We start from the raw sequence: 26,299 nt of genomic DNA, 5'->3' as shown, positions 1-26,299 counted from the left end.
CTCTACTCCCCAAGCACTGGAGGAGCCTTCTAGGGTCAGGCACTATGGATTGGCCCAGTGGAGGGAGAAACAGTGTTGGAGGAGTTGTCTCAAGGTTAAAAGGACAAGGCATGCATGTTCTTATATCCCAGGCCACCAACTGGCCACCCATGAGCCAGCCAGATTTCCCCAGTGACAAGTCTGTTTGGCCCCTTCTGCCTGCTCAGTATTTTAAAAAATTAATTGGTTGCCGATATTTAAAAATTGGCTTCATATAAGAGTCTGGATTTCTGGCTTCTCGAGGGGAAAAAAATTGAGAATATTTGGTAACACTGGACCCACATTCTCCTGTGGTACTTACTGGCTAGGGCTAGACAGCAGCTGTCCCTATGGACCGGATGTGCCCTTTCCAACTCACTCCAGTCCCCTCATTCCTGATTATACCCCCAGCTCGAGACTGGGCAGCAGCTGCCTCGGATCAGTTATATTATACGAAGGAAAAAATGGAAGATGTGCCCGGAAACAACATGATGTTCCTCGTGGTCCTCATCATTTACTGATGTCTTGTGCTTTGCCCTGCAGGCACCTGAGTTCGCAGACTATCTTAAACACATAGAGCATTCTCAGATATCTCTCCCATCACATGCCCTGCCTCTCCAGGATACACTGTGCCCCACTGTTAGCTGGGCAAGTCTAGAAAAGAACACTAAATCATAGAAGTTAATGGAGGAATAGACTGAGATGGACTCCTTCAGACCCTTCATTGTAAGCGGGGGTGGGAGTAAAATGAAAACTGTTAGTACTCTCACTCTGCTTTTAGGTCAGTGACACACACACAAAACCAATGAGAAAAATCATAAAGATACTTCAGGAGACCAAGACTGGGTCAGTCTGAACGGGGGGTCACAAAACATGTTAGCCCCCTTCCTTGACTGTTTAGAAAATGAGTTGAGTTCTTAGAGAGAAAGCCATGGGGGTGAGGAGGAAAATGCAGTGGCCAGCCCAGTAGATGTCCTGGGCTGTCAAAAACCACCAGGCTCATCCTCGCTTAGGTTAGAGCTGCTGGCCCACGCCTAAAAATTTTATAGGTGGCATAAAATGACTTTCAGCGGGGGAGTGTCATCATTGTAGAAAGGGGCTCGAGAAAGGACAGAGAGTAGAATCTGGCCTTGGCCAACGTAAGACAGAAGAAGAGGATGCCTTTCTCACACCTCCTTCATCCTGCTGTGGCAAGTGCCGCCTTATTTGCCCTTTAGGGAGGCAGAGATCTTGGCACAGCCCAGACGCTTCCCGTTGCTACTTAGGATGATCTCCGACTGGTACTTCCCACTGCTGAGCCAGCTGGGCAACTCCACGTCAGGCAGGAAGAAGTCAGACTTGGGTAGTGAGTAGGTGCCTTCTTTGAAGGGACAGTGACAGGGAAGCCCACAGGTGTGCAGGGGTTCTTGGCAGGGATTCTCAAGGGGAATTAACATTTCAAGCACATTACAGAAGTTCTCGTAGGTGCAGCTACCAAGTTGCTCCACACATGGGACTTTGACCCAAAAGCCAGCCACTTCATTCTCCAGAGTTAATACCACCTTCAGAGGATCTTTGAGGTCCACAGTGGTCCTGACCTCAGCACTGATGGTCATGTTCCTGGGAATGACAATGGGGTCAGGTTCCACAGTCAGGCTGTTGATCACCGCAGGGTCCTTCCCCTCATCGCAGTTATCCCAGGAAACGCTACCAAGCCTGGAGAGCCTTCGAGAGGATGCGTGCAGGAGCTGCTGGGCCGGCAAGAAGCAAGCCCAGGGAGATGAGGAATGGAGCCTGCATCAGGGGGTTCATCACAAAGGGTGGGTCCTCACCGGGTTAACTACAAGTTTTGTGGAGGTGACGACGCCTTTAAATGCCTGCCCGTAGTGGTTATGCAAAGCTGTGCATTCCAACATACATGCACTTTTGAAACCAAAAGGAGAGGAAGGAAGAATGAGGCAGATGCAGTGTTTAAGGAGATAATGGCTGATAACTTTCCAAAACTGATGAGAGAAAGCAAGTCTCGAATTCTAGAAGCATGACAAACTCCAAGCATGATAACTACAAAAAAAAAAAAAAAAAAGCATACCCTGGACACCAAACACAACAAAGAGATCTTGAAAGCTTCCAGGAGTGGGGGAAAGCCAGAGATTGACCAGGTTACAGGTGGTCGGGGGAGTGACGGTGGAGGGGGACCTTCCTGGGAGCTCAGAGTGAGCTCGTCCTGGGCTGAGGAGCTGTCCCCTGATCGGGTGCTGAAGCTCCCAGTGAGAGGCAGCTGGAGCCTTTGGAGTTTCGGCTGCTCCCACTGTGCTCCCGTCTCAGGGTGAGGGGGGAAGAGAGGAGCTTGCTGGCTGCACTAGTGGGAGAGAGCCACCGCCTGCCTGGTGTGGGCTGGTGGCTGTGAGCAGATGACGGGGGACGGATTTGAAGTTCCTCCCCCTGCAGCTGGTGCTAGGAGGGGCCAGGGGCCTGATGGAGTTTGGCCAGGGCCTCCCTGATGTCGTGGTTCTGAATGCAATAGATGTTGGGGTTGAGCTGTGGGGTCACAACAAAGTAGACCATGGACACCAGCTTGTTGAAGTCAAAGGAGCTGATGGCGTGTGGCCAGGCGTACATGAAGATGGTGGTGGTGTAGAAGATGGCCACCAGCGCCAGGTGGGAAGCACAGGTGGAGAAGGCCTTCTGGCAGCCGGACCCTCCTGGAATGCTCAGCACCGTGGCCACGATGTGAGCATAGGAGACCACGGTCACTGGCAGGAAGGTCGCGAGCACAGCCAGGGCTGCCACGAAGTCCAGCACTTCGATGGTGATGGTGCCGGAGCAGCAGAGCTGCAGCAGGGGTGAGATGTCACAGAAGAAGTGGTTGAAGATGTTGGGGCTGCAGAGCCTGAGGCAGGAGGTGAGAGCCATGGACACAAAGGAGACCAGGAAGCCACCCAGCCAGGCGCTGAGGGCTAGACTGAGCAGAGCCTCCAGTCCATGATGGCCGGCTAGTGCAGCAGGTGACAGATGGCCAGGAACTGGTCACAGGCCATGGTGGCCAGGAGGAAGCACTCAAGCGAGCCAAGGGAGAGGAAGAGGAACAGCTGCGTGAGGCAGCCTGAGAAGGAGATGGTCCTCGCCAAGACCAGGCGGCCAGCCCGCAGCTTGGGGATGGTGACCGAAGTGTAGAGGGTCTCCAGCACCGACAGGTTGGCCAGGAAGTAGTACATGGGTGTGTGCAGTGGACGGCTGGCTCTGATGGTCACCACGATGGCCAGGTTCTCCAGGACAGTCACCATGTAGATCGTGAAGAATGACCCGAGCAGCGACCCCTGAAGGTAGCACAGCTCAGGGAAGCCCAGCAGGATGACATCTGTCACCAAGGTCTCAGTGGAGTTGGTGGAGTTTCTCATAGCCCTCCCTGGCAGGGGGGTCACTTCTGAGTATTAACTCTGGACAGCAGAGAAGCAGGTGTGATGTGTGCTGGGCAGGGGGCCAGGTCGTGAGAGCTGCATGTGGGCACTGTAACCCTTCTCAAAGCTGCTGCAGCACTGACCCCCTCTCAGCCCAGCACGCACCTCACCCCGAGCTAACACCTGGCAAGGGGGCCTCGGTGCCTGCACACCAGTGCGCGCAGATACACCTCTTACCTCCACACTCATGTGGATGCTCTCAGGTGCGTACTGTTCCCTATCCCAGCACCAGGTACATGGACAGGCGTGGGAGTGCCTGTGCTTGTGCACGCGTGCGCACACACACACACACAGGTGCACTCCTGCACACACCCCCAGGTACATGCACACACACTCGCACACAGGTGTATGTGTGCACATAGCAGGAGAGAAGACCCATTCTGCCTGCCTGGTGTGCCATCTTAGGCTGTGTGTCTGGGCACTTCTCTGGCCTCCTCCACGTGGGCCCCCAGGGACTGCTGCTCCATGCTGCTCTCTGGCCAGGGTCCCTCATGCCTCAGGAAGGACACCACTTCCATCAGATGGCCAGCTGGCTCTCCAGGGGTGAGGAAAACCTGGGCCAGGGATTTGCAGGGCTGGAGGTGTGGCGGGGGAGTGGGTGGGAGGGTTCATCCCCACTTTTCGTGTCCCCACATGGCTCTCCTTGAACCGGCCTGAGGTCTTTATCCTGTGTGTTCTGAGCATCAAAGTGGCCTTTGAGGGATGGTGGAATCGGTCCACTCAGAGCCTTTCAAGGGCCACGCAGTTTGGGACTTTCGTGCCAGGACGCCCAGGAGTTGGGTGTCTGATGGATGGGCGAGCGGCAGGGAGGTGTGGCGGGCTGGGGCGGAGCCGGGCAGTGCTCCCCACTGGTGAGTGAGGGGCTCCTGGGGCCTCAGCTCCTCTTCAGCCCCTCCCCTACTCTGCGAGGTCGGGGTCTGTCCAGCAGGACCGGGGCGCGCTGGAGGTGGAGGGTGATTCCCGCCGGCAAGTGTACTTCCTGGGCGACCCTCAGCCGGTTCCTCCTACGTTTACCTTCCCTGTGCTGGGGCTGAGCTGGTGGCTGCTCCTGGCTCACCTCGAAGGGGCTCGGAGACCCCCACTGATAGCACCCGGTGCCCAGCCCCGTGGGGAGGGGCTGCAGGAGGGCTCAGAGCTGGTGGGGGGTGCAGGACTGAGGACTGTGCTCCAGTCCCTGGCGATGTGAGACCCGTCAGTGATGCGGCAGAAGAGGCTGAGAAGGGGCTGAAGAACCGGGGTTGGTGGGCCAGCTTGGACACGGGGCATTCGGGCTGGGGGCTCCAGAAGCCCGTGCCCTGCTGTCTATGCCATGCCACTTGGTGGCAGGTGTTGGGGGCACCCGGCAGGTGCTGCCCTTGTAGCACCCCCAGGCCCTTTGCCTCAAGACCAAGGTCACTGCCAACCCACTCTACCCCTCACCTCACAGAAGGTCTCCGGGGAGGGTCTAGGGGAAGTGCCGCATCCCACTGGGTCCTGCTGCCTCGGGGCCCAGGTGGCTCTTATGGGGCTCATTAGAGGCTTCGTCCCCCAGCCCTGTCCTCTGGAGGACACAGCGGGACTCAGAGCAATTTGCAGGGTCCATGGAGGGACTGTGAGGGGGGAATATGATGTAAGGGGTGGGGGGCTTCCCGCCTTCCCCACGGGACAAATAGAGCCCGGCCTGTTACCTGCCCTCCAGGTGCCCTGGCCCTGGTGACGCCTGAGACTGGCTCCCAGTCTCAAGGCCCTTCCCTGAGGTCCAAAAGGGAGGGGCTGCTACCTGATAGCGTTCGTTTTATTTCCTCTCCATGCAGAGCATTTATTTATTCATTTGTATAAAATAAGGTAAAGGACTCTTGTAAACCTCTCCACTCAAGACCTACACAGTGGCTAATAAGTGACCTTAGTTCCTCCCCTCTGCCACCCCTGCTTCCCTCTCAGAGGGACCACTCACGGGGGTTCCCCTGCTGCCTAGAGCATTTTAATTATAGATAACACATTGCTTAGTTTTGCTCGTATTCAAACGTCATAACAAAGGGTATCATGCTACATGCTGTCTTCTGGGTCTTGCTTTTTCTGTTGCTAAGATTCTTACTCTTTTTGGTAGCTGTACTGCATTCATTCTGACACCTGTGCAGTAACATTCTGTCGTGTCTGCCTCCTGATTCGTGAATTTGCTCTTTGTGCACAGCTCCTGAGTGCTGGGTGCCAGTGTTTCTCTTGCAGCTACCCCTACGAATGGGAGTGCTGGGCTGCACTTCACATGCAACTGCAAGAAAATGCCAAGTTCTTTCCTCAGAGTGGCTGAAGTGATCACACCCCGACCACTGAACTACACCCTCTCCAACAGAGGGTGTGGCGGATTTCCTAATATTTGCCAATTTAGAGGGTAAAAATAGCATCTCACTGTGAATTGTCTTTCCCTGCTTCTCTTGATATGGTTAGTGTCAGTGAGTGTTTCTGCTTCTGTGAGATGCCTCTGTGTGTGTGTGTGTGTGTGTGTGTGTGTCTTTTGCCCATTTCTCTCCATGGTGCCACCTTTTACTTATTGATTTGCAGGAGTTCTCTTTATATCCTTTTCTAAATTCCTTTATTGAGGTGTAATTTACACAGCGAAGTGCACAGACCTTAAGTGTTAAGTTTGATGAGTTTTGACGAATGCACACATGCATGGAACCTGCACCTCATCAAGATACAAACTTCCTTCACCCCAGAAGCATGCTCCTTCCCAGTCAACCCTTAATCCCCCACTTCGAGGCAACCACTGTTCTGATTCTTTTCTTCATAGATTAATTCTGGTTCTTTCTAGAATGTAAGAGAAACGGAACCACCCAATATCCCCTCTTTTGTCTCTGGCTTCTGTCAGCATGTTTTTGAGGCATGTCCAGGGTGTCTGTGCCCGTTCCATTATATAGATAGACCATGGTTGTCTGGAAGAGTGTTCTTTAATTTCCAAGTATTTGGAGATTTTCTGGAGATATTTCTCCAGATATTTTCATTTCATTGTAATCAGAGAGCATACTTTGCATAATTTTGAATCTTTTAGAGTTTGAGATTTATTTAATGCTCTAGAATATGGACCTGTATTGGTAAGTGATCTGTGTTCATGGGTCTATTTCTGGATTCTGTTCTGTTCCATTTGTCTCTAAGTTTGTCCTCTCTCTGATACCACACTGCCTTGATTAGGACAGCTTTCTAGGCTTGAAACCGGCTGGTGTGAGTGCTCTGACTGTTCTTGTTCTTCAAAGTAGCTTTGGATCTTTTAGTTCCTTAGCTTTTCCATAAATTTTAGATTCAGCTACTTGATTCCTATGAAAAAAATTCTGTTGTAATTTTTTATTGGAATTGCATTGAATCTAGATCAGTTTGGGGAGAATTAACATCTTTACAATATTGTATCTTCCAATACATGAACATGGTCTATCTCTTCATTTTTTGGTTCATCTTTGATTCACTTCATTAGTGTTTTTTAATTTTTACCATGTTTTGCAAATATCTTTCCCCAGTTTATAGCTTTTCTCAGTTCCTTTAAGATGTCTTTTGATGAACAGAAGTTCTTAATTTTTCAGTTATTTTAGCACAGTTTTAGATTTACAGAAAAGTTGCAAATTTAGTACAGACAGTTCCCATACACCCCATACCCAATTTCCCCTAATGATAATATCTTACATTAGTGTGGGGTACGTTTGTTACAATTCATGAACCAATATTGATACATTATTATCAACTAAAGTCCATACTTTAGTTGGATTTCCTTAGTTTTTACCCAATGTTCTTTTCCTGTCCCAGGATCCCATCCAGAACACCACATTACATTTAGTTGTCATGCTTCGTTAGGTTCCTCTTGGCTGTGAGTTTCTCATACTTTTCTTTTTTTTTTAGACAGTTTTGAGGAGTTTGGGTAATCTCTTTTATAGGATGTCCCCAAATTAGGGTTTGTCTCATGTTTTTCTCATGATTAGACTGGGATTATGGGTCTTTGGGGGGAAGACCACAGAGATAAAGTGCCCTTCTCGTCATGTCATATCAGAGGTCCATACTGTCAACAAGAATCAAGTGTTGACCTTGATCACCTGGCTGAGGCCGTGTGTCATCTCTCCTGTCAGGTTACCCACCAGCCTTCCACACTGTCCTCTCTGGAAGGAGGTGATTACATCAGCCCACACTTAAGGAGTGGGGGGGGGGCGGTCACGCTCTCCCTCCTTGAGAAAGGAATATAGACCTAAATCACTTGCAGTTCTTTTGCATGGAAGATTTGTCTTTTCTCCTCATTTCTTTATTTATCCAATCAGTCCTTTATATCAGTACAGACTCATGGATTTTATTTCATACTTTGGGCTATAACCTGATGCTATTCTAATTATTTTGTTGCTCGAACCATCCCAGTTTCTGTCACTGGGAGCTCTCAGGTGATTCCTGGGCCCCTTGGACAGGCCCCATCATTTTGGCTTTTCTTTTGAGTACTTACTTTCTGGTGCTGAGATGCCCCAGGCTCATCCTGCACATTTCCTGCCATACCTGGAATCAGCCATTTCCCCAAGGAGCCCTGGTGCCTTTTATTAGACGATGATATTAGAAACCAACCTCTGGGGACTTCCCTGGTGGTCCGGTGGTTAGGACTCTGAGCTTCCACTGCAGGGGGCACAGGTTCAATCCCTGGTCAGGGAATTAAGATCTCTCGTGCCACGAGGCATGGCCAAAAAAAAAAAAAAAAAAAGAAAGCAACCTCTGGGCGCCAGCAGTGTTTGTCGCTACCAGGGTACTGTTATCTCTAGGCCCCCTTGCCTGACAGAGCAAGGAGGCCTGTGTGTACAGTAACCTGTGTGCACACACTTCCACACGGATTTCTGTATGTAACACCTGTGTCTGTGCTAAGCCAAACACGAGACCTTACTGACGTCTCCGCCTCTGATCCGTCACCACGTGGACCTTTCCGTCCGCCTTGCTGCGCTTATCTGTGAAAGTCCACGCCGACATGAAACCCCTGCCTCCCACTGCCCACCATGCATTAACTTAATTGTCCAGTTCCAGTGTACATGCAAAGTGGCGGTAGAATTGTTAACCTGTACTCAGCTAGGAAAAAGCTTTGTCAACTAGAGCACAGCGCTGGGTAGTTTCTCCTGCCATTGGTCTTACAGACTCCACTCATTCCCAAGGTTACTTAGATTAGCACCTTTACACCCCACGCCCTGCAGTGAGGTTTTTCTTGCATTCCTTATACAGTTCAATTGTTTGCCACCTTCTGCATTCCATCTAGAGTCCCCGAGCCTCCTAAATGATTTTTTTTAGGTTTATATACATTGAAGTTCACTTTTTGTACGGTAGAATTCTATGGGTTTTAACAAGTATCAATATCATGTATCCACCATTACACTATCACAGAATAGTTTCGCTGCCTTGAAAATCCTCTGAACTTCACCTGTTAAACCCTCTCTCCTCCCCCTGACCCTTTGGCAGTTACTGACCTTTACAGTCTCCACCGCTTTGCCTTTTCCAGAATGTTATAAAATTGGAATCACACGGTGTGTAGCCTCTTCAGACTGGTGTTCTTCAGTTAGCAATGTGCCTTTAAGATTCAGCCATGTCTTTTCGTGGCTTGATAGCTCATTTCTTTTTAGTGCTAAATGACATTCCACTGTATGGAATTAGCACTAAGTGGACCACAGTTTATTTATTTGCTCACCTATTGAAGGACATCTTGGTTGCTCCCAGTTTTGGGTGGTTATGGATAAAGCTGCTGTAAACACTAGCATGCAGTTTTTTTTTGTGGGCATAAATTTTCAGATCAGTTGGGCAAATACCTAGGAGTGTGACTGCTAGATCATATGGCAAGACTACATTTAGCTGTTAGGAAGCTGCCTAACTATCTTCCAAAGTGGCTTTGTCATTTGCTTTCCCACCAGCAATGAAGCAGAATCCTTTTGCTCCACATCCTTGCCAGCATTGTGCATTGTCAGGCTTTTGGATTCTAGCTGTTCTTATAGGTGTGTAGTGGAATCTCCTTTTTAAAATATTTATTTATTTATTTATTTGGCTGCACTGTGGGGCATATGGGATCTTAGTTTCCTGACCAGGGATCAAACCCGTGTCCCCTGCAGTGGAAGTGCAGAGTCTTAACCACTGGACCACCAGGGAAATCCCTGCTTATTTTGATTTGCAATTTTCTAGTAAATTTTGTTGACCATCTTATCATAGGCTTCTTTTTCATCTGTATTATCTTCTCTGGTGAGGTGTTAAAGGTCATAATTTTAACACAGTCAAAATTTTCAATATTTATTTATTTATTTATTTTTGAGAGAAAATAGATTTTAATGAAGTCTCTATAATACAGATGTTGATTTCTATATGACATATATTTGTCATTGATTCTTTTTTTAAAATCTTTATTGGATTATAATTGCTTTACAATGGTGTGTTAGTTTCTGCTTTATAACAAAGTGAATCAGTTATACATATACATATGTTCCCATATCTCTTCCCTCTTGCGTCTCCCTCCCTCCCACCCTCCCTATCCCACCCCTCTAGGCGGTCACAAAGCACTGAGCTGATCTCCCTGTGCTATGCGGCTGCTTCCCACTAGCTATCTACCTTACGTTTGGTAGTGTATATATGTCCATGCCTCTCTCTTGCTTTGTCACAGCTTACCCTTCCCCCTCCCCATATCCTCAGGTCCATTCTCAAGTAGGTCTGTGTCTTTATTCCTGTTTTACCCCTAGGTTCTTCATGACATTTTTTCCCCCTAAATTCCATATATATGTGTTAGCATACGGTGTTCGTCTTTCTCTTTCTGACTTACTTCACTCTGTATGACAGGTCTATGCACCTCATTACAAATAGCTCAGTTTTGTTTCTTTTTATGGCTGAGTAATATTCCATTGTATATATGTGCCACATCTTCTTTATCCATTCATCCGATGATGGACACTTAGGTTGTTTCCATCTCCGGGCTATTGTAAATAGAGCTGCAATGAACATTTTGGTACATGACTCTTTTAGAATTATGGTTTTCTCAGGATATATGCCCAGTAGTGGGATTGCTGGGTCATATGGTAGTTCTATTTGTAGTTTTTAAAGGAACCTCCATACTGTTCTCCATAGTGGCTGTACCAGTTCACATTCCCACCAGCAGTGCAAGAGTGTTCCCTTTTCTCCACACCCTCTCCAGCATTTATTGTTTCTAGATTTTTTGATGATGGCCATTCTGACTGGTGTGAGATGATATCTCATTGTAGTTTTGATTTGCATTTCTCTAATGATTAATGATGTTGAGCATTCTTTCATGTGTTTGTTGGCAATCTGTATATCTTCTTTGGAGAAATGTCTATTTGGGTCTTCTGCCCATTTTTGGATTGGGTTGTTTGTTTTTTTCTATTGAGCTGCATGAGCTGCTTATAAATTTTGGAGATTAATCCTTTGTCAGTTGCTTCATTTGCAAATATTTTCTCCCATTCTGAGGGTTGTCTTTTGGTCTTGTTTATGGTTTCCTTTGCTGTGCAAAAGCTTTGAAGTTTCATTAGGTCCCATTTATTTATTTTTGTTTTTATTTCCATTTCTCTAGGCGGTGGGTCAGAAAGGATCTTGATGTGATTTATGTCATAGAGTGTTCTGCCTATGTTTTCCTCTAAGAGTTTGATAGTTTCTGGCCTTACATTTAGGTCTTTAATCCATTTTGAGCTTATTTTTGTGTATGGTGTTAGGGAGTGATCTAATCTCATACTTTTACATATACCTGTCCAGTTTTCCCAGCACCACTTATTTTTTTTTTCAAGGCACATTTAATTTAATATCAAGAGTACAATACAAAAGGCCCAAATACAATGAAGGAACACATTCCCCCATTAACACCAACGACAATGCTCTTTCAACATGTGCCTGTTGATGGAATGGGGATTTAATAAATTTTACTACTGAAAAAAATAACGCAGTGAATCTCATCACAGCTAATATCCTTATACAATCTAGTTGTGAAATGAATGTTTATAATGCTTCAACAGTTTAGACCTGAAGTTTGATACCACACCTTCATTATTTGTACAGTCCTCAATAAGATTATCTACAGTATTAGCAACCATTCAAAGGACAAACCATTGAGTAAAACCACATTGATTTAAGGCTCAGTCAGGTAATATGGAGCCCCAAACTAAATGGTTAAATATATGAACTACTTGTACTACCATCTATTATTTGATTCTCTCATGACTATTAAGTTGGTTCTTAGCAAATAAACCCTTTAAAGGCAAAATTCACCTCATTTGAGTTTGACCCAGAAGTTCAACAACAATCACGAAGTCCACAGTCTTATTGGCAAAACTGATATACAGTGTCTCTAAGTCACTATGCTCAAGGTTAAGAGTGATGCATATTCCATCTTTACATTTACTGCAATTTTACATGTTCAATTCATGATTTTAAATCTCTAGGTTTTCATTCCTCCAAACTGTCTGAAGACACAGTGTGCCACAGACTTAAGACTTCTGTTTCTCCCTCTATTTTCTTCAAACAGAAACATTTGTCAAGTGTCTACACGTTCTAGAAGGGGAATTTTTTGGAGGTGGCCACTTCTTTGGAGTAGCCTGACGCCATCAGGTCTCTGAAGCAAGGGGAGGGGGAAGAGAAAAAAGCTGAAACACAAGGTTCATCTGGTAAGTTTTACATTAACCATTACAAGCTGGATAGTATAAGAATGTGGCTTTTTGGCTCAAAAAGTCTGAGTCTTGGTGTGGAAACGAGTACTTGGCTGTCCCACCACAGCTTTCTCGTAGTGGGACTGTCAGGGAAGTCTTGACTGGGGAGTATGATTTGTTTACCTATCAGGCGTAAACTTTCAGGCACTCAGTTCATTTTGGGATTGTTCCAGTTTGTCTTTAGTCTGTTCCAGTTCACCTTTCATTTTCAGGAAAAACAAGTTGATCGCTGGGTCTACCATTGTTGAACTCAGTTGGGCAACGCTAGACTGCTGGACTTGCTTGAGGTACTGGATTTGAGTAGTACACTCTTGCATCTCTTGCTCCTTGGTTGCTAGTCGCATTACAAGAATGTTTTCCCTGCGTACAGACTCTTGCTGTTGTTGCTTTAGTTTTTCTTCAGATTCCCTTAAGCCAGTTACATCATTACAGTTAAGATCTGTGTACTTGCCCTCCAAAGCTTGCACATATGCTTCATATTGTTTCCACCTGAGAATTAATTCATCTTGTGCCATAACTTTGAAGTCTGTTTCACTCAGTCGAAGCTTATTAGGAAGAGGTTCCTCATTGGTCATCTTGAATCCTCTCCTGATGGAGGCCGTGCTGGCGCCGCCCAGTCATATAGGCTGATCCCGCGCTACCCGCTCGCTGCCCAGGCCACCCGACCCTGCTGCCACTGGCCCCTGCGCTCCTCCTCCCGCCACTGCCCCGGCTCTCCCCTTTATCTACAGGTCTTGCTGCCACAAAATGAGCACCACTTATTGAAGAGGCTCTCCTTTCTCCACTGTACATTCCTGCCTCCTTTATCAAAGATAAGGTGACCATATGTGCGTGGGTTTATCTCTGGGCTTTCTATCCTGTTCCATTGATCTATCTTTCTGTTTTTGTGCCAGTACCATACAGTCTTGATTACTTTGTTGTAGCTTTGTAGTATAGTCTGAAGTCAGGGAGCCTGATTCCTCCAGCTCCGTTTTTCGTTCTCAGGATTGCTTTGGCTATTCGGGGTCTTTTGTGTTTCCATACAAATTGTGAAATTTTTTGTTCTAGTTCTGTGAACAATGCCAGTGGTAATTTGATAGGGATTGCATTGAATCTGTAGATTGCTTTCGGTAGTAGAGTCATTTTCACAATGTTGATTCTTCCAATCCAAGAATATGGTATATCTCTCCATCTATTTGTATCATCTTGAATTTCTTTCATCAGTGTCTTATAATTTTCTGCATACAGGTCTTTTGTCTCCTTAGGTAGGTTTATTCCTAGATATTTTATTCTTTTTGTTGCAATGGTAAATGGGAGTGTTTTCTTGATTTCACTTTCAGATTTTTCATCATTAGTATATAGGAATGCCAGAGATTTCTGTGCATTAATTTTGTATCCTGCTACTTTACCAAATTCATTGATTAGCTCTAGTAGTTTTCTGGTAACATCTTTAGGATTCTCTATGTATAGTATCATGTCATCTGCAAACAGTGACAGCTTTACTTCTTCTTTTCTGATTTGGATTCCTTTTATTTCCTTTTTTTCTCTGATTGCTGTGGCTAAAACTTCCAAAACTATGTTGAATAAGAGTGGTGAGAGTGGGCAACCTTGTCTTGTTCCTGATATTAGTGGAAATGGTTTCAGTTTTTCACCATTGAGGATGATGTTGGCTGTGGGTTTGTCATATATGGCCTTTATTATGTTGAGGAAAATTCCCTCTATGCCTACTTTCTGCAGGGTTTTTATCATAAATGTGTGTTGAATTTTGTCAAAAGCTTTCTCTGCATCTATTGAGATGATCTTTGGTTTTTCTCCTTTGTGTATCTCCGACGTGTATCACGTTGATTGATTTGCATATATTGAAGAATCCTTGCATTCCTGGAATAAACCCCACTTGATCATGGTGTATGATCCTTTTAATGTGCTGTTGGATTCTGTTTGCTAGTATTTTGTTGAGGAGTTTTGCATCTATGTTCATCAGTGATATTAGCCTGTAGTTTTCTTTCTTTGTGACATCCTTGTCTGGTTTTGGTATCAAGGTGATGGTGGCCTCATATAATGAGTTTGGGAGTGTTCCTCCCTCTGCTATATTTTGGAAGAGTTTGAGAAGGATAGGTGTTAGCTCTTCTCTAACTGTTTGATAGAATTCGCCTGTGAAGCCATCTGGTCCTGGGCTTTTGTTTGTTGGAAGATTTTTAATCACAGTTTCAATTTCAGTGCTTGTGGTTGGTCTGTTTATATTTTCTATTTCTTCCTGATTCAGTCTTGGCAGGTTGTGCATTTCTAAGAATTTGTCCATTTCTTCCAGGTTGTCCATTTTATTGGCATAGAGTTGCTTGTAGTAATCCCTCATGATCCTTTGTATTTCTGCAGTGTCAGTTGTTACTTCTCCTTTTTCATTTCTAATTCTATTGATTTGAGTCTTCTCCCTTTTTTTCTTGATGAGTCTGGCTAATGGTTTATCAATTGTGTTTATCTTCTCAAAGAACCAGCTTTTAGTTTTATTGATCTTTGCTATCGTTTCCTTCATTTCCTTTTCATTTATTTCTGATCTGATTTTTATGATTTCTTTCCTTCTGCTAACATTGGGGGCTTTTTGTTCTTCTTTCTCTAATTGCTTTAGGTGCAAGGTCAGGTTGTTTACTCGAGATGTTTCCTGTTTCTTAAGGTGGGATTGTATTGCTCTAAACTTCCCTCTTAGAACTGCTTTTGCTGCATCCCATAGGTTTTCGGTCATTGTGTCTCCATTGTCATTTGTTTCTAGGTATTTTTTAATTTCCTTTTTGATTTCTTCAGTGATCACTTCGTTATTAAGTAGTGTATTGTTTAGCCTCCATGTGTTTGTATTTTTTACAGATCTTTTCCTTTAATTGATATCTAGTCTCATAGTGTTGTGGTCAGAAAAGATACTTGATACAATTTCAATTTTCTTAAATTTACCAAGGCTTGATTTGTGACCCAAGTTATGATCTATCCTGGAGAATGTTCCATGAGCACTTGAGAAAAATGTGTATTCTGTTGTTTTTGGATGGAATGTCCTATAAATATCAATTAAGTCCATCTTGTTAATGTATCATTTAAAGCTTGTGTTTCCTTTTTTATTTTCATTTTGGATGATCAGTCCATTGGTGAAAGTGGGGTGTTAAAGTCCCCTACTATGAATGTGTTACTGTTGATTTCCCCTTTTATGGCTATTAGTATTTGCCTTATGTATTGAGGTGCTCCTATGTTGGGTGCATAAATATTTACAATTGTTATATCTTCTTCTTGGATCAATCCCTTGATCATTATGTAGTGTCCTTCTTTGTCTCTTCTAATAGTCTTTATTTTAAAGTCTATTTTGTCTGATATGAGAATTGCTACTCCAGCTTTCTATTGATTTCCATTTACATGGAATATCTTTTTCCATCCCCTTACTTTCAGTCTGTATGTGTCTCTAGGTCTGAAGTGGGTCTCTTGTAGATAGCATATATATTGGTCTTGTTTTTGTACCCATTCAGCCAATCTGTGTCTTTTGGTGGGAGCATTTAGTCCATTTACATTTAAGGTAATCATTGATATGTATGTTCCTATTCCCATTTTCTTAATTGTTTCGGGTTCGTTGTTGTAGGTATTTTCCTTCTGTTGTGTTTCTTGCCTAGAGGAGTTCCTTTAGCATTTGTTGCAAAGCTGGTTTGGTGGTGCTGAACTCTCTCAGCTTTTGCTTGTCTGTAAAGATTTTAATTTCTCCATCAAATCTGAATGAGATCCTTGCTGGGTAGAGTAACCTTGGTTGCAGGTTTTTCTCCTTCATCACTTTAAATATGTCCTGCCAGTCTCTTCTGGCTTGTAGAGTTTCTGCTGAAAGATCAGCTGTTAACCTTATGGGGATTCCCTTGTGTGTTATTTGTTGTTTTTCCCTTGCTGCTTTTAATATGTTTTCTTTGTGTTTAATTTTTGGCAGGTTGATTAATATGTGTCTTGGCATATTTCTCCTTGGATTTATTTTGTATGGGACTCTCTGTGCCTCCTGGACTTGATTAACTATTTCCTTTCCCATATTAGGGAAGTTTTCAACTATAATCGCTTCAAATATTTTCTCAGTCCCTTTCTTTTTCTCTTCTTCTTCTGGAACCCCTATAATTCGAATGTTGGTGCATTTAATGTTGTCCCAGAGGTCTCTGAGACTGTCCTCAGTTCTTTTCATTCTTTTTTCTTTATTCTGCTCTGCAGCAGTTATTTCCACTATTTTATCTTCCAGGTCACTTATCCGTTCTTCTGCCTCAGTTATTCTGCTATTGATCCCATCTAGAGTATTTTCAATTTCATTTATTGCATTGCTCATAGTTGCTTGATTCATCTTTAGTTCTTCTAGGTCCTTGTTAAATGTTGCTTGCATTTTCTCTATTCTATTTCCAAGATTTTGGCTCTTCTTTACTATCATTATTCTGAGTTCTTTTTCAGGTAGACTGCCTATTTCCTCTTCATTTGTTAGGTATGGTGGGTTTTTATCTTGCTCCTTCACCTGCTGTGTGTTTTTCTGTCTTCTCATTTTGCTTATCTTACTGTGCTTGGGGTCTCCTTTTTGCGGGCTGCAGGTTCGTAGTTCCCGTTGTTTTTGGTGTCTGTCCCCAGTGGCTAAGGTTGGTTCAGTGGGTTGTGTAGGCTTCCTGGTGGAGGGGACTAGTGCCTGTGTTCTGGAGGATGAGGCTGGATCTTGTCTTTCTGGTGGGCAGGTCCACATCTGGTGGTGTGTTTTGGGGTGTCTGTGGACTTATTATGATTTTAGGCAGCCTCTCTGCTAATGGGTGGGGTTGTGTTCCTGTCTTACTAGTTGTTTGGCATAGGGAGTCCAGCACTGTAGCTTGCTGGTCATTGAGATAAGCTGGGTGTTGGTGTTGAGATGGAGATCTCTGGGAGATTTTCGCCGTTTGATATTACATGGAGCTCGGAGGTCTCTTTTGGACCAGTGTCCTGAAGTTGGCTCTCCCACCTCAGAGGCACAGCACTGACTCCTGGCTGCAGCACCAAGAGCCTTTCATCCACACGGCTCAGAATAAAAGGGAGAAAAAGTAGAAAGAATTGGTAGAAGTAGAAAGAAAGAAATAAAGAAGGAAAGAAAGAAAGAAAGGAGGGAGGGAGGGAGGAAGGAGGGAAGGTAGGAAAAAAGAGAGAAGATAAAGTAAAATAGAATAAAGTATGATAAAATATAATAAAGTTATTAAAATAAAAAATAATTATTAAGAAAAAAAAACGGCTGGATAGAACCCTGGGACAAATGGTGCAAGCAAAGCTATACAGACAAAATCTCACACAGAAGCATACACATACACATTCACAAAAAGAGGAAAACGGGACAAAAAATAAATCTTGCTCTCAAAGTCCACCTCCTCAATTTGGGATGATTCGTTGTCTATTCAGGTATTCCACAGATGCAGGGTATATCAAGTTGATTGCGGAGCTTTAATCCGCTGCTTCTGAGGCTGCTGGGAGAGATTCCCCTTTCTCTTCTTTGTTCGCACAGCTCCCGGGGCTTAGCTTTGGATTTGGCCCCGCCTTTGCGTGTAGGTCACCGGAGGACGTCTGTTGTTCGCTCAGACAGGACGGGGTTAAAGGAGCCGCTGATTCGGGGACTCTGGCTCACTCAGGCCGGGGGGAGAGAGGGGTACGGAGGCGGGGCGAGCGTGCGGCGGCAGTGGCCGGCGTGACGTTGCGCCAGCATGAGGCGCGCCATTCGCTCTCCCGGGGAAGTTGTCCCCGGATCCCGGGACCCTGGCAGTGGCGGGCTGCACAGGCTCCCGGGAGGGGAGGTGTGGAGAGTGACCTGCGCTCGCACACAGGCTTCTTGGTGGAAGCAGCGGCCTTAGCGTCCCATGCCCGACTCTGGGGTCCGCGCTTTCAGCCACGGCTCGCGCCCCTCTCTGGAGCTCCTTTAAGCAGCGCTCTGAATCCCCTCTCCTCGCGCACCAGGAAACAAAGAGGGAAGGAAAAGTCTCTTGCCTCTTCTGTAGGTCCAGACTTTTCCCGGACTCCCTCCCGGCCAGCCGTGGCGCACTAACCCCCTTCAGGCTGTGTTCACGCCACCAACCCCAGTCCTCTGCCTGCGCTCCGACCGAAGCCGTAGCCTCAGCTCCCAGCCCCGCCCGCCCCGGTGGGTGAGCAGACAAGCCTCTCGGGCTGGTGAGTGCTAGTCGGCGCCGATCCTCTATGCAGGAATCTCTCTGCTTTGCCCTCCGTACCCCTGTGGCTGCGGTCTCCTCCGCGGCTCCGAAGCTTTCCCCCGCCGCCACCTGCAGTCTCCGCCCGCGAAGGGGCTCCTAGTGTGTGGAAACCTTTCCTCCTTCACGGCTCCCTCGCACTAGTGCAGGTCCCGTCCCTATCCTTTTGTCTCTGTTTATTCTTGTTTCTTTTGCCCTACCCAGGTACGTGGGGAGTTTCTTGCCTTTTGGGAGGTCTGAGGTCTTCTGCCAGCGTTCAGTAGGTGTTCTGTAGGAGTTGTTCCACATGTAGATGAATTTCTGGTGTATCTGTGTGGAGGAAGGTGATCTCCACGTCTTACTCTTCCGCCATCTTCTCTGATTCTCAATATTTATTTTTTTATGATTCACATTCTTTTTTTTAATAAATTTATTTTATTTTTTAAAATTTAGTTTTGGCTGTGTTGGGTCTTCGTTGCATTGTGAGGGCTTCTCATTGTGGTGGCTTCTCTTGGTTTGGAGCATGGGCTCTAGGCCCATGGGCTTCAGTAGTTGTGGCTTGTGGACTTCAGTAGTTGTGGTTCGCGGGCTCTAGAGCACAGGCTCAGTAGTTGTGGCGCACAGGCTTAGTTGCTCTGCTGCATGTGGGATCTTCCCGGACCAGGGATCAAATCTGTGTCCCCTGCCCTGGCAGGCGGATTCTTAACTACTGCACCACCAGGGGAGCCCCTGATTCATATTCTTTTAAAGGACATTCTTGGCTACTCTGAGGTTAGAATAATGTTCATCTATATATTCATGGAAATATTTTAAGTATTTCCTTCTTTTTTGACATTCTTTTCTTTTTAAAAATTGAAGTGAAATTCACATAACATAAAATGAACCAGTCTGCTCCCAATTTGCTTTCTGTCTGTGGATTTACCTATCCTAGATATTTCATATCAATGGTATCATATGATATGTAACATTTTGTGTCTGGCTTCTTTCATTTAGCTTAATGTTTTCAAGGTTCATCCATGTTGCAGCCTGAATCAATACTTCATTACTTTTTATGACTGGATAATATTCCATTGTAAATATATACCAACTTTTCTTTCTTTATTAATCTCTTAGGGTTGTTTCTACCTTTTGGCAATTGTGAATAGTGCTACTGACCTTCGTGTACAAGTATTTGCTTGAGTACCAGTTTTCAGTTCTCTTCGATATATATCTAGGAGTGGAATTGCTGGGTCATATGATAATTTTATGTCTAACTTTTTGAGGAAGTGCCGAACTGTTTTCCACAGCAGCTGCACCATTTTACGTTCTCACTAGAAAGGGTTCTGATTTCTCTACATTCTCACCAATGCTTGTTATTTTCTGTTTTTAAAAAAATATATGGCCGCCCTAGTGGGTATGAAGTGGTATCTCATTGTGGTTTTGATTTGTGTTTCCCTGATGACTGATGACACTGAGCATCTTTTCACGTTGGCCATCTGTACACCTTTGGAGAAATGTCTATTCAAGTCCTTTGCCCATTTTATTTTATTTTATTTTATTTTTTGCGGTACGCGGGCCTCTCACTGTTGTGGCCTCTCCCGTTGTGGAGCACAGGCTCCGGACGCGCAGGCTCAGCGGCCATGGCGCACGGGCCCAGCCGTTCTGCGGCATGTGGGATCTTCCTGGACCGGGGCACGAACCCGTGTCCCCCCCATCGGCAGGTGGACTCCCAACCACTGCGCCACCAGGGAAGCCCTAAGTAGGCTGTTGCAGTAATCCAATTGAGCAGTAATGGTGGACAGGGCAGGATGGTGGCAATGGAGGGAGAAGCCGCCAGGTTCTGGATATTTTCTGAAAGTAGATCCAACAAGACTGCTGCTGGACTGACTGTGGGATGTGAGAGAGAAAGAAGAGCCAAGGGTGATGTGGATTTTGGGCAACTAGAAGGATGGGCTCCATTTATAGAGAAGGAAACAGCTGGGGATAGAGCAGGTTTGGGGGTATTTCAGAAATTCCATGTTGGACACATTGAGTGCAAGAGGTCAGGAGACATCTGAGTGATCTGAGTGGAGGTGGAGAGGGAGGACCTGGACACGGCTCTGGACTTCAGGGGCACTTTAGGGGCATTTGAGAATGTCACAGTGAAAACCATGGGACTGACTGACACCCCAAAGGAGGGATGTGGAGAGAAAAGAGACCTTGGATGACAGGCCTGGGACCTGATGCTAAGAGGTTGGGATCACGAGGCGACACCAGCCCAGGAGGCCGGGGGCAGCAGCCCCCAGGGAGGGGATGAGCAGGGCCAAGAAGAGGAGGTGCTGTGGCCGGCGCTGCCTGTCCTCAGCCTGGCCAGGGCGGGGGGCGGGGGGCAGCGGTCACACGTCACACAACAGAGACAGAGTGGCTTTGGGGAGGTGGTGGGGCCGGGGGCATGTGAGAAGGTGAGTGGGGAGAGCACATTGATACCATCAAGGCGCCAGAAGTGGTGAAGCTGGAGGGGCAGTGGGGAAGCCTATGAGGACAGCATCACATCTGATGGAAACGCCCAGGAGCGAGGGCAGCCTTGACGCTTTGGGAACTAGAGGAGCGACCTTGCATCAGGCGAGAGTGGCCCTTGGGTGGGGACTCGTGGTGTGTCCCAGACGCACTGTACCCTGGGTTGAGGGTGAGATGTTTGAGACTTTTGGACTATTGCAGTAATTCCTCTGGGGCTGGGAGCAAGGGGGGAAACATCTACCGACATGGAATTCCTGTGCTCACCCTCAGAGGGATTTGGAGTAAGCAGCTTCAAGCCCACAGGCAGGAACTCAGCTACAGCTTTCTCCCCAGGTAGTTGCTGGCCAGGACACACCTGCTGAGGACACACCTCCTGAGCTGGGACACACCTGCTGGGTCAGGAGACACCTGCTGAGGGGACACCTGCTGTGGAGACACCTGCTGAGGAGAAACCTGCTGTGGAGACACCTGCTGAGGGGACACCTGCTGGGCCAGGAGGCACCAGCCCCTTGCTGGCTGCAGGGCCCTGGCCATGGCTGGGTCTCTGCCCATGGTGGATATTCATGCCTTGCTTCCTCAGCTTCTGTAGATGTGTGTCCAGAGCATCCCCACAGGCATCTCTGGGCAGCAGGATGGCAGCGGTGTCCCACTCAAGGGCTGAGAGCCGAGGGCAGGCTGTTCTGAGCCCAGCTCAGCAGCTCGTGCAGCTGTGCTCGGAACGTCTGCTCACCCATTGCCTCTTCCCTGACCTGCTCCACCTGAGGGAATGTCTTTATTCTGAATTCTGTTTCTGAGAAAAGTTTGTGTTCTCCAGGCACCTGGGGAATCCTTTGTAATCCCCTTGGTACCCAGTCAGCGCACAGTTGATGAAAATTCCAGCCCATATTGACGGGAGAAGTCTTTAGAGCTGGGTGTAGAGGTGCTGCCTTCCCTGGGGCATAATTAAAAAGGAGGCAGGTGGGGCTGCTGGGGGCTGAGAGCCCGGGGTCAGCAGGTTCCGGCTCGTTAGGCCCCGGCGACGCTCTGGCGTGTCACCTTGAGGATGGCAAGGGCCGTCCCAATTAAGAACGAGATCACATCCCTCCAGGGTCCAGTTTGGAGGAGGCAATTAATTTCAAACAAGCAATTGCGTACCCGGCGATGCGCCTCCTGAGAGTGGGGGTGTCTGCGGGAGGGGAAGGTTGAACAGAAACCTGGACCAGGTCTCCTCGTCCTCCTGGCCTCCCAGGCCACGGGGGCTGAGGCGTGGGGAGTGTCCCGGCCTTGGCAGCCACCTGCTCTCCTGGTTTCTGTGGAATTTTCTGGCAGAGTCTTGCTGCCTCTCCGAGTTCTGGCGGGTCTGCGGGCTGCCCCAGGGCACACCCGGGATGAAGACACAGTGACACCAGTGTGTGCAAATTACATTTCTTCCAGCTGTAACCCGAACACATCCAAGTCATTTGTAGGGTATTGACTTTCCTGCTTTCTCTCACTATTTATATTTCAAAGGGCTTAAATGCTTTTTTTTTTTTTTTGGCGTGTAAACTTCAACAAATTTCTAGTAGGCTATTTTTTACAAGCCAATATGTCACAACACAGAATTTTGGGAGTCTTTTGCATTTTAATCAATTAGTTGATATTGAGATATAATGAACACATAGCATTTTATTAGTTTTATGTGTACCACATAATGATTTGACATTTTTATGTGCAGTGTAACGGTCACCACAGTAAGTCTGGTTAACATCCATCACCACACAGAGTTAAAGAACTTTTTTTTCTTGTGATGAGAACTTTTAAGACCTACTCTCTTAGCAACTTCCAAATATACAATGCAGTGTTATTAACTATAGTCACCATGTTGTACATGACATCGGGTGTGTAAACTTCTTATCAAAGTATAAAATACACATAGAAAAGTGGCCAAATCTTAGGTGTATAATTTGATGAAGTCTCATAAACTGCATGCACCTGACCAAGAACCAGACGTGGCTGGAGCCCCAGATCCCAATGCCTCCTCCCCCTGGGGTCCCCGAGGGCGGCCACGATCTTGACTACCTAGCATATTCACTTTGCCTGTTTTTTATTTTTATATAAATGGAATCACACAGAATGTGCTCTTTTGTGCTTGGCATTTTCCCTCGATGTCATGCGTGTGAGATTCTGCCGTGGTGCCGTGTGTGGTTGTTTTCACTAATCCTCACTGCTGCTTGTCCTCCACTGCATGAATAGACCACGGTTCATCCACTCAGCCGTTGAGGGTTGTCTCCGTATTTTGGTTATTATAAATTATGCTGCTCCAATAATTCTCATACTGTCTTTGGGAAGTCCTGTTGGGTATGTATCCAGGAGTGGAATTTCTGGGTCCCAGGTTGGTGTGTGTCCATCTTTACAGACAACAGTCTTCTGTAAAGACTGTGAGTGCCAGTGAGTGCCACCCTGTCCAGTGCCTTCAGGAGTATAGGCGTGTTTGTCAGGCTCTCCAGCACTTAGTATTGTCTGTCTTCATTTTGGCCATCCCAGAGGGTATGTATCACATTGTGGTTTCAACTTGCATCTTCCTGATGACTAAGGAATTGGGCATTTATTCTTGCTTGTTTGCCATTGAGATATAAGTCAAATCTCCCTTGATCTTGGATGCAGGAGAGCAGAATACAGCTTCTGTGGCAACCCGTTTATTCCCAGTGGCCCAAAGGATGGCCCTCGGATGGTCCTGCCGATGCTCAGCATTGCCTGGGTCTCAGTGGCACCTTGGAGATGGTGGACAAGGTGTGTCCCCAACACGCTCCCCCAGCCTTTCCATTTGAAATGCATGTGGTTGGCTAACAAGATCCTCTCAAAGCAGAAGATACGTCGGGTGGGGCTGCAGTGCTGCTGTGAGCTGCTTGTGCCTCATGCCACTGGGCAGTGACTGCTCAGCGGGACCACTTGAGGCAACACCGCCTTTGCCAAAAGCTGGGGTGGGGTCTTGCTCCTCCTCCCGGTGGCTCTGAGATCCTGTGCTCAGTCCCCATCCGCACAGTGGGTGTGACCACCACGCCCACCCCGTAGCACCGTGGGGACTTGTTGTGCTCTCTTGGCAGGACAAAGCAGGGGTAGAACCCACTTTGCCAAAGAGGCTCATGGACACATGGCGAGCACACCACAGATCCAGTATCTGAACCTCTGTCCAACTCCTCACACGTGAATGAAAGGACTCAGCCTGGCCGCTGTGAGGCAGCGGGCAGGATGCAAAGTCCCTGTGGTGGAGGGGGCACCACAATGGGTGGACCACCTTGTGCTTCCTTTCAGGTGAAGTAGAGTTGACTTATGTTTCAGGTGTACCACAAAGTGATTCAGTTATACATACATATACATACATATATATATTCCTCTTCAGATTCTTTCCCATTATAGGTTATTAGAAGATATTGAATATAGTTCCCTGTGCTATACAGTAGGTCCTTGTTGTTTATCTATTTTATGTATAGTTGTGTGTATCTGTTAATCCCAAACCCTTAATTTATCCCTCCGCCCCACTTCCCCTTTGGTAACTATAAGTTTATTCTCTATGTCTGTGAGTCTATTTCTGTTTTGTAAATAAGTTTGTTTGTATCATTTTTTTTAGATTCCACATATAAATGATAACATATGATATTTGTCTTTCTCTTTCTGACTTACTTCACTTAGTATGATAATCTCTAGGTCCATCCATGTTGCTGCAAATGGCATTATTTCATTCTTTTTTATGGTTGAGTAATATTCCATTGTATATATGTACCACGTTTTCTTTATCCATTCATCTGTTGATGGACATTTAGGTTGCTTCCATGTCTAGGCTATTGTAAATAATGCTGCTATGAACATTGGGGTGTGTGTATTTTTTAGAATTGGTGTTTTCACTTTCTTTGGCTATGTACTTAGGAGTGGAATTTCTGAATCATATGGTAGTTCTAATTTTAATTTTTTTGAGGAAACTCCATACTGTTTTCCAAAGTGGTTAATATCAGTTGCAAATATTTTTCTCCCATTCACTAGGTTGTCTTTTCATTTAGTTGATGGTTTTCTTCGCTGTGCATACAATGGAATATTATTCAGCCTTAAAAAAGAAGGAAATCCTGCTATATGTGACAATATGGATGAACCTGGAAGACATTATGCTCAGTGAAATAAGCCAGGCACAGAAGGACAAATACTGCATGACTCCACGTATATGAGGCATCAACAGGAGTCAAATTCATAGAAACAGAGCAGGATGGAGGTTGCCAGGAGCTGGGGGGAGGGGAAAGGGGAATTCTGTTTCAATGGGTATAAAGTTTCTGTCATGCAGGGTAAGTTCTGGAGCTCTGCTGAACACATGGTGCTTATAGTTAACAACAGTGTGTTTGCACCTAAATTTTGAAGAATGGGACAGTGGTGTGGTGATGGGGCCTGGGGTGGCCTTGTGTTCCCATGCTGCACAATTCCTGAGAGTGGATAGGAACCTTCCCCTCCCCCCAGAGCATGGTCTTTATTGTCCAGCTAATTGACAAGTGTTTAATGAGGCCCAGCTCTGTCCTAGGTATACCATACTAAGTGTAAATACAGCAGTAGGAGACACAGTCCCTGTCCATTTGAGGCATATAACCCAAGTATTTCTCAGGAATTACTCCATGGTCAGAAATAAAATCTGGACTTAGTTGCCTGTATTGCAAGGAACATTCTTTAAAGTCAACATTTTAAGGAAAAACATTACACCCTGCACTTATATGGTATGCAATTTCTTCCTGGCAACATCAGCTTCATCATTATCAATAAACAAGGTTTACTTTTGTTAAAATTCACCTTACATTACCCTCCTCTGTAATTTGAATAAAGATTTTAAATTAATAAATAAATTAATTAATTTTTGGCTGCATTGGGTCTTCATTGCTGCATGTGGGCTTTCTCTAGTTGCAGTGAGCGGGGGCTACTCTTTGTTGCAGTGCACAGGCTTCTCATTGCATTGGCTTCTCTTGTTGTAGAGCATGGGCTCTAGGTGCATGGGCTCAGTACTTGTGGCACACGGGCTTTGTTGCTCCATGGCATGTGGGATCTTCCTGGACCAGGGCTCAAACCCGTGTCCCCTGAATTGGCAGGTGGATTCTTAACCACTGTGCCACCAGGGAAGTCCCATAAAGATTTTTTGAAAGGGAATTTTATGAGGTTAAGCAGTGGAAGGAAGGGCTTAGGTATAAATTTGGCCAACAGCTGTCTGGGCAAAGTTCTAGGGTGTTGAGTGAACCCAGCTCATCTCCAGGCCATTTTTACTAATAGTTTGAGGACAACAGAAAGCACCTGAGAGTGGATGGGAACCAGTAAACATGCAAAGGTGAGGGGCTGTCCCTCCTGTAACCACAGCACGTCATGTAAGGCGCTGTCTGAGCTTGACCCTGCTGGTCCTGAAGAAGCAAGCCGCCATTGTGAGAAGGCCTGTGGGAAGGCCCCAGGGCAGGGGACTGCAGTGGCCTCTCGGAGCTGAGAGCAGCCAAAAAGAAAATGGGACCTCAGTCCCACAACTGCAGGGAGACAAATTCTGCCTGAGGGTCCGGCCCTGGTCAAGCCTCATATGAGA

At 46.2% G+C, this 26,299-nt stretch overlaps 2 protein-coding genes and 1 pseudogene across 3 annotated transcripts; all 3 read right to left on the bottom strand.

Moving 5' to 3' along the window:
- Positions 1 to 1,220: 1,220 nt before the first annotated feature.
- LOC308624139 (ganglioside GM2 activator-like) lies at positions 1,221 to 1,809 on the bottom strand (annotated as a pseudogene). The gene has a single exon. The product of its transcript is annotated as a ganglioside GM2 activator-like (transcript).
- A 642-nt stretch (positions 1,810 to 2,451) lies between these two features.
- On the bottom strand, positions 2,452 to 4,721 carry LOC308620289 (olfactory receptor 6B9-like; the record flags this gene model as incomplete). The annotated part of the gene is given in 6 exon segments (XM_081239730.1): positions 2,452 to 2,963; positions 2,966 to 2,990; positions 2,994 to 3,401; positions 3,403 to 3,435; positions 3,437 to 3,491; positions 4,513 to 4,721. Coding segments are annotated over 6 exon segments (1,242 nt in total).
- A 7,077-nt stretch (positions 4,722 to 11,798) lies between these two features.
- On the bottom strand, positions 11,799 to 12,856 carry LOC308620326 (pre-mRNA-splicing regulator WTAP-like). Its single transcript, XM_081239803.1, has one exon. It carries the CDS (start codon positions 12,691 to 12,693, stop codon positions 12,259 to 12,261), a length of 435 nt encoding a protein of 144 aa, XP_081095929.1. The 5' UTR covers positions 12,694 to 12,856; the 3' UTR covers positions 11,799 to 12,258.
- Between the last annotated feature and the right edge of the window lie 13,443 nt (positions 12,857 to 26,299).

The sequence above is a fragment of the Mesoplodon bidens genome (assembly GCF_964165515.1).
Source record: "Mesoplodon bidens genome assembly, chromosome: 1".
In the NCBI taxonomy this organism is placed as follows: domain Eukaryota; kingdom Metazoa; phylum Chordata; class Mammalia; order Artiodactyla; family Ziphiidae; genus Mesoplodon; species Mesoplodon bidens.
This window is presented reverse-complemented; position numbering and strand designations above follow the sequence as displayed.